The sequence below is a fragment of the Bos indicus x Bos taurus genome, chromosome 17 (genome assembly GCF_003369695.1).
Source record: "Bos indicus x Bos taurus breed Angus x Brahman F1 hybrid chromosome 17, Bos_hybrid_MaternalHap_v2.0, whole genome shotgun sequence".
NCBI classification, from domain to species: domain Eukaryota; kingdom Metazoa; phylum Chordata; class Mammalia; order Artiodactyla; family Bovidae; genus Bos; species Bos indicus x Bos taurus.
The window spans coordinates 70,708,002-70,716,406 of NC_040092.1; the positions used below are offsets into that span (position 1 = coordinate 70,708,002).

At 38.8% G+C, this 8,405-nt stretch overlaps 1 protein-coding gene across 4 annotated transcripts in view; it reads right to left on the reverse strand.

Annotated features, from left to right (window-relative positions):
- The window catches only part of MAP9 (microtubule associated protein 9), a 46,051-nt gene extending 39,316 nt beyond the window's left edge, over positions 1–6,735 (reverse strand). For 2 of the 4 annotated variants that reach the window (XM_027513516.1, XM_027513514.1), the window contains exons 1-4: positions 6,515–6,734; positions 5,265–5,410; positions 4,458–4,542; positions 3,053–3,361 (exon numbers count right to left, since the gene is read on the reverse strand). In XM_027513516.1, the coding sequence (XP_027369317.1) occupies positions 3,053–3,361; positions 4,458–4,542; positions 5,265–5,339 (469 nt within the window). In that variant the 5' untranslated portion in view covers positions 5,340–5,410; positions 6,515–6,734. Of the gene's footprint in view, positions 1–3,052; positions 3,362–4,457; positions 4,543–5,264; positions 5,411–6,183; positions 6,490–6,514 lie in introns of those variants that run through there. The other 2 variants (XM_027513517.1, XM_027513515.1) reach the window with 2 other exon arrangements.
- Between the last annotated feature and the right edge of the window lie 1,670 nt (positions 6,736–8,405).

Sequence of the window (8,405 nt, forward strand, 5' to 3'; positions counted from 1 at the left end):
TCCATTTCCAGAAGCATCAAGTTTTCAGAAAGAAAAAAAAAGTCTATACATTATCAAAATGTCTTGTTTCACTATCAAATGTGAATGATTACCTATTTCAGTAATTATTTTTATACTACATATACTGAATTGCAAATGGTTAATGATTGTTCAAAAATTCAGTATTGCACATTCATAATCCTAGGGCCATCTTGTGGTCAAAGTACAGTATTTCTCTAATTCATTTTGTCACAGGTTTTAAAAAAGGTATTAAATAGATGGATTATTGCTGATTATGTACCATAAAGTTTTAATTATATACTTATATCTATATCAGACTAAGTTTTAGCTTTTATAGAAGGAAATGGCAACCCACTCCAGTATTCTTGCCTGGAGAATCCCAGGGACGGGGAGCCTGGTGGGCTGCCATCTCTGGGGTCGCACAGAGTCGGACACGACTGAAGCGACTTAGCAGCAGTATGCTCACAGTTTCTTATTACCTAATGAAAAGCTTTTCAGAATCAGGACAAATAGAACAAACATAATCTATAAAAATAGATTTTTAAACTCAACTATGACTAGAGAATACTACATACTCTATCTTTCATAAAGATTCACTGTGCATATGTCTTTATTAATGGTTCCAAGTAGTTCTCTCATAAAGAAGTCGGTTTAAAATTTCTATAACTCTGTGTTTTCCCCTTAATACAATGATGAACAAACTGTGGAAAATACTGTGGAAAAAGGTGATTTATTGGATTACTCACTATTTGATTATGTTTTCCTTCTCTCCATTTTTTATTTTACTCAGTACACTGGTAAGGGACATTTTAGCAAGTAAATTCTGTTTCATTAGACCTTGTGCTTACACTTTTGTAGACGTTTATAGTTTGAGACATACTTTAGTGTGATGAGTGTGTGCTGTCATGTCTGACTCTTTGTAACCCCATGGGACTATAGATCGCCTGCCAGGCTCCTCTGTCCATGGAACTTTCCAGGCAAGAATACTGGAGTCCTCCTCCCGGGGGATCTCCCCAACCCAAGGATCAAGCCCACCTCTCCTGCCATCTCCTGCAATGGCAGGTGGATTCTTTACCACTGTGCCACCTGGGTACATTCTTCAAACAATTCTGTAGGAAGGGAGAGCAAGGTTCCTCTCCCTCCTTATGAGGACAGTAAGGCTTACCCTATTGCTAAGGTCAAACATAATTAACATACAGTGGCTTTTTCCCTAGTATCATTGCTGATTCATGTCTTCTCATTTGAAAGTGGATAGGATTGTCAGGGGTGGAAAAAGGAGTGGGTCCCTAATACATATCTGAAATAAAGCTTTGCCTGAGGTTATCCATGCTATCTAATATATAAAGTATGAAATACTTCCCAGTATTGTATTTAATGATTATATAAAGGAAAGAGGTTTTTGTGAAGGTTAGTATCAACTACTACTGTTTTCCATAAAACATAAAAAGACTGGAAGACCCCAAATCCTTCACCTTCTCTGCCCTTGTTCCTGCATGGTAGCCCAGGGGATCTCACGGCAGTTAGTGCCTGATTCACTCCATCCCTGCTCCTCTGTGCCCAGGGCTCAATAGAATTGTGGAGAAACTATTGTAATGGTCCTACCAGGAACTTCCCCACAGAAAACTGAGTTTTAGTGGATTTTCCTGGGGAACAGAGAAACCAAATGGAGATTCTCTTAAGGAAATCTGGAGGCTTAAACGATAAAAGTAACAACACCTCTCTCTCCCATCCCCATTTCAAATATACAAATGTCACATAGATATTCTGGCTGCATGGAAATGATTCTTTAGGACTAGCCCCAACGCTGCTCTCTATCCCTAATGTTTGGAGTGTGAGATGGATTAGAAAGGATTCCACTGTAGTTACAGTGCTAAAAGCAAAACTGGAGCTCATATGTCTACGCGAGGCTGGATGTGGATGCTCAAAGTTCTTGCACCTCCTGCATTCATTCAGTCTCGCATCTCTGCTGGTGCCTGATAGGAGGCCAAAGAGCTTTCAGTCATCCACATCCAGCCTCGCTAAGGCCTATGAGCTCCAATTTTGTTTTTAGCAGTGTAACTACAATGGAATCTTTTCTAATCAATCTCATACTCCAGACATTAGGGTTACAGCAGCACTGGGGGAGTCCTTAAAACAATCATATCCATGCAGTCATTTGCCAGAATATTTGTTTGACATCTGTATATTTGAAATGGGGGTTGGAGGACGGGAGGGAGAGGTGTTGTTGCTCTTACCATTTAAGCCTCCAGACTTTCCTGAGAATTACGACTTTCCTCTATGGTTCTGGGTTTCCCAAGTCACACTAGTGGTAAAGAACCTGCCTGCCAATACAGGAGACATAAGAGACGTGGGTTCGATCCCTGGGTTGGGAAGATCTCCTGGAGGACGGCATGGCAACCCATTCAGTATTCTTGCCTGGAGAGTCACATGGACAGAGAAGCCTGGTGGGCTACGGTCCATAGGGTCACAAAAAGTAGGACACAACTGAAGTGACTTACTACACACAGACGCACCCAACCTCTACACAGCCAGATCTCCAATTTATGGACTTCCTTGGTGATTCACATAATAAAGAATCTGCCTGTAATGCAGGAGACCTGGTTTCAATCCCTGGGTTAGGAAGATCCCTTGGAGAAGGGACCCACTCCAGTGTTCTTGCCCTGAGAATTCCATGGACAGAGAAGCCTGGCAGGCAATAGTCCATGGGGTCACAAAGAGTCAGACAGGACTGAGAGACAAAAATTTTCATTTTCATTTTCTATACTTCTAGTATTTTTATTTATATCTGCAAAATTGAAATGTTAAGTCTGTCTTTTTTCTTAAATATTTATTAGCTCCTACGTAAAAATATTTTGTAATTATCTTAAAATAAATTTTCAAGAAATGCAATTACAGTAACCTAACAAATTACCTGAAGATGTACTTTTGATCCACTCTAATATTCTTGCCTGGAAAATCCCATGGACAGAGGAGCCTGGCGGGCTATAGTCCATGGGATCGCAAAGAGTCCAACACAACTTAGCGACTAAACCAAACCAAACCAACAAATTACCTGAAGATGTACTTTTGATTGGAAGAATTCTAGGTTTAGTTTCCATTTTAATTTTCTCTTTTTCAACTTCCTGTTGTTTATTTTGAGATTCAGGTAAGGGATTTACAACCATGCCTTCACCATTATCAAATGCAATGTCATCGTTTTTGATAGAGACTATTGGCTCATGTTTCCTCACATCATTGCTTGATTTCTTTGTTTTCAAAAAAGACAGTTTTGGAGAATTGTTTTCTTCATCATCTGATATGTGAAAATTATTCATTTTTTTATTAACTGAATTTTCATCTACTGAGGTGTCAGAAAAATCACCTAAGGAAACAGAAAAATAGAAGAGAAAAATATTTTCAATAGTACATTTTAAAGTTTTGAAGGTTACATTAATCAAAAACATTACGTTAAAGGCTAGATATGAATTTACAACTGTGAATAGATTTGGAACCCTAAAAAAACTCCTAACTTAGGCAGTCTATAAATTAAAATTTTCAGTTTCATTTATTTAAAACATACTTACTGAGTATGAATAGTGTATCAAGTCAAGCACTGTGCTTGCTCTGAGAGAAGTCATTCAAAGGTTCTTCAAAACAACAATCAGTCATAGACATTTAGATTTTGGACTGTAAAACTTATTTATTTATTTTTTTCAAAAACTTCATCATATAAAATCAAGAATATTTGTAAATGGAAGAATTAGCTAATAATGTTTTTCCAGTAAAATTTTGGAACTGCTATTCCATCCATACCAGAGTATTAGATTTTATTATGAGAAGAAGAATAAAGAATGCTAACTTAACTATACAGTAATGATTTAATTATTGTTCTGGTACCTTTTACAGAGAACACCGAGAGTTTTTCACTGAATATCAAAGAATAAAACACTGAATTTCAAGTTCAGAATTTTGTATGTTTATCTTGAAATGTGAAATGTTAATATCTTACATAACCAAAGAAACCAAATTAATCATACAGTACTGACATACTGGGTTTTTTAAACGGATTCCCTTTCACAGCCAAAAAACCTTGATTTAGAAAAAGCATTATAAAAGTGATTCTGATGTACCCAAAGTTCAGTTCTATGGTCCCTAATTATTACCTCACTGTAGGTCTCATAGGGTTGGCCTTAAAGATGAACGTATCATCTCTAATATAATTTACCACTGACAAGCAAATCTGCTATCAGTTACTTTTCAGTTTTGTATACACATTCAGAAAAAAACAAGGACAATCATACAACTTTTTGAAAATTAAGAGTGACTTTTTATTCATTAAAAAGTTGGAGACCTAAAACCAGTGAATTCACTGGTATTATTTTAGAATGGTGATTTTAGTTTGTTTTGTTTTCAGGTTTCGGCTATAAATAACTAAGGAAGCAAAAAGAAGACATTTCTTTTCTCACGGTCTCACATACCAATCTCATCACTGTCAAAGTCATCTGAGTATTCAGAACTTCTTTGTCTGGCTGAGCGAGCTGTAATTGCTTTTATTAGCTCATCCTGAAATGAGATAATTAAAATCAGTCGCCACCCAAATGTGTACTCTCATATGTAGAATTAATTCTTTAAACAGATAATGCTTGATTAATAACTGCTTTAAAACTCAGATTTCATTCATCTAACAAATATTTACCGAAACTCTACTTTATGCCATGCACCCAAACTCTAAGAGGCAACACAGAACATCACAGATGACCCCTTTTTTCATGGAACTTACAGTTTAACAAGAAACACCAAGAAAATTAATTGAGGGACTCTATCTGGACCAGGTTCATTATAAACTGATATTTGGAAGAAACTGGTATTCTTCATGATCTTTTGTTTCAGCATATTGCTATTAACAGATGTAATCAATACCATAAATTGAGACCTTCAATTCAAAATTGTAGCAACTGGACACAGAAAGCTTAAATGTTATTATGTTAAACCAGAAAAAAAATTAACAATATTTATATGAAAATGGCAATTAGAAGTTGCTATTTAACTTTCACAAGCGAATTTAACTTTTAATATACTAAGAACCTAGTATTTAGTTTGGTAGTCTTAAAGCCACACAGAGGAGCTGGTAATACTAGAGCCCAAATACAATCACCTGCAAAATCTCAAAAGAAACATAGGATTTACTCATGCTCTTTATAGGACTGCTCTAGGATTACTTTCAAGTCCAATATTCCTAATACAGGAATTACCTTGTAAAATCATTCAAAATAAAAATACTTTACCTGGAAAGTAGTTCTTTTGGTGACTTTTGGACTCTTTGTATACGCCAAAGTTGTGCTAAAAACTTCATCAGACATAGTGTGTTTTAATTCTCGACCTTTATAAAATGGCTAACCAATGATAGGAATAATTCAACCTCTGATGATGGCTGAAACACACAAAAAACAAGTCAGAGATTTTTGCATGCTTGAGAATTTGTATTATTACATTTAATGCTTCCTTGGCCACCAGAAAGTGAAGTCGCTCAGTCGTGTCCGACTCTTTGCGACCCCATGGACTGTAGCCTACCAGGCTCCTCCGTCCATGGGATTTTCCAGGCAAGAGAACTGGAGAGGCTTGCCATTTGACCACCAGAAAAGCCAAACAAAAACAAGAAAAGCATCATTGAGCTGCATGTTCACTTCAACAGAGTTCTTGAAAATAAATAGCAAATTCTACCAACAAACTGGTTGTCAAAGAGAAAAGAAAATTCAAACTTAAGTTATCTTAGTTTTACAATTATTTTATTATCCTAAATAAGTTTTACAATTATTGCACTCACTTGAATAATGAGCGCAATGGCTTGTTGCCAATTAAAACAGAAACTTTTCTACCTCTCTTCCATTCAAAAGTATAATATTGCCTACAAAAGAGGCATATTTATTTAAAAGGCTACTTTTATTTTTAAAATGAAGTCTACTTTTATTTAAAAGAAAGTGAAGTCGCTCAGTCGTGTCCGACTCTTTGCGACCCCATGGACTGTAGCCTATCAGGCTCCTCCGTCCATGGGATTTTCCAGGCAAGAGCGCTGGAATGGATTGCCATTGCCTTCTCCAGGGGATCTTCCGGACCCAGGAATGGAACCGGGGTCTCCCGCATTGCAGGCAGACGCTTTACCCTCTGAGCCACCAGGGAAGCCCTTTATTTGAAAGCCATACTTACTTAAAAGAAGAGTACTGTCAGCATAAAGGATCATCTAAGAACTTCATCATTTAATTTTTTTTTTTTCTTTCACTCTTCCCTCTCACAAAAATGTTAATACAATTAGATAAAACAAAATGAAGTTGCTCCAGGAGGAGACTGCCGGGCCGCCCCGCTGCCCTCCGCAGCGCGCGGGGACCGCTCTGGCCCTACAAGGTGGTGGCGCCCTGTGCCTGACCGCTCGGCCCATTGCGGCCGACCCAGCAGCCACCACTAGCCACGCCAGTGCACAGCCGAGCGCGGCTCCGGCCCCAGTTCTCCGCGACCCGCAAGTCCCGCCTTCTGTATTCACCTGGCATTCCTGCGGAGGGCAGCCAGCAACCCGAGAACCCAGCGGCTGGCCCCTCTACCCGGCCTGCCCCTGGCTGCTTTCAGAGACCTGGCTTCTTAGGAAGCTTGGAGGCGAGACGAAGAACGGAGGTGGGGGGGCGGTTGCTAGGATACAAGATCTCTGGGAGGAAGTGACTACTCCTGCCCCGGGCCTCGGGTACCTAACACCGCCCTGCAGCCCTACGTGTCACTGAGGCGACCGCCCAGAGGAAGGAAATGACGTCAGCCACTCTGGGTCTGGGGAGAAGGATGTTTTACCTGTCGCCTATGCCTCAGTCGTTACCTAGGAGACGGGACCCGTCTGGCTGCCTTAGAGTTGGCGCCTGCGCACTGAGAGTTGGCGCCTGCCAGTGGCGTGAGGGGCTTCATCAGCGCAAAGCATATCCGTTGTTTTGCCACAGTTGTCACAGACATGAAGTTCTGTGAATCGGAGTAGTGTACTGACAGACTAATGCACTGATAGATGGGACAGAAAGGCAAGATAATGTCTTTTGCAGGCTCAGGAGTCAAAGGGCACATTTGAATCCTGGCGCACCTCTCTCTATCCATGTGATGTCCTGCAATTTAAGGTCTGTATACCCTAGTTTCCTCTTCTGTATTAAAAAAAAAAAAAAAAGGAGGCTATAATATTAATAATAACCTTAATAGCCATAAAGAAAGCTGAGCGCCAGAGAATTGATGCTTTTGAACTGTGTTGTTGGCGAGTACTCTTGAGAGTCCCTTGAACTGCAAGGAGATCCAGCCAGTCCATCCTAAAGGAAATCAGTCCTGAATATTCATTGGAAGGAATGATGTCGAAGCTGAAGCTCCAATACTTTGGACATCCCACGCGAAGAACTGACTCATTGGAAAAGACCCTGATGCTGGGAAAGATTGAGCACAGGAGGAGAAGTAGACGACAGAGGATGAGATGGTTGGATGCCATCAACGACTCGATGGACATGAGTTTGAGCAAACTCCTGGATGTTGGTGATGGACAGAGAAGCCTGATGTGCTGCCGTGCATGGGGTAGCAAAGAGTCGGACACGGCTGAGTGACGGAACAGAGGTGAACTGGTGTTGCTGTGAGTATTGAACGAACTTATGCAGATGGAATACTTGAAAGATTGCCTGGGATTGCATTCCATCAGTGTTAGATAACACTGTATGTAACTCAGCCACAAAGGGCCTGGACAGAAGTCATTCCTTGGCCACACAGCTTAAAACCCATTCCAAGTGTTTCTTTAATGTAAATTCTTTGGGTATGTACTCAGTGGATATTCTGGCAAAAATTAAATCAGTCAACAAAATAAACTAAAAGGGCAGAGGACTGTGTGCTGATAAAGTAACCAAAAATAACAACACTTAACTAGCGTAGGTAATCCTTAACAAAATAAACAAACAAACAAAAAAGACACTTCTTCAAAGACTTTAAAATAACAAGGATTTCTACTATTTTTTTTAATTTAGAAGAAGCTTAATCCTAATTGAATTGTCTGAATTTATTATTCATTGACTAGTAAATTAAACTTGTTCTCAGTATTTTTCCCCCTACCTCTGAATTTTTTTTCACTTCTTCAACAATTTATTTATAAAGAAATCACAGTGGATACAAGTTTAATAAATCAATATGTTGAAAAACTAAATGTGCATAGCAAGAAATACTAAATTTAGTTTTTTAAAAAAGACAGTTCATGCTTTTAACAATCTGTGCAATGTAACTTTTTAAATACAGACTTCAGTTTATGCTCAACTTGTTTGAAAAATTTAGTTTGATCAACATTTGCTTAACTTCGATGTTTTCAAGAAATTCTTTTTTAACTTTTTACTTTGTATTGGATTATAGCCAATCGATTATCAATGTTGTAATAGTTT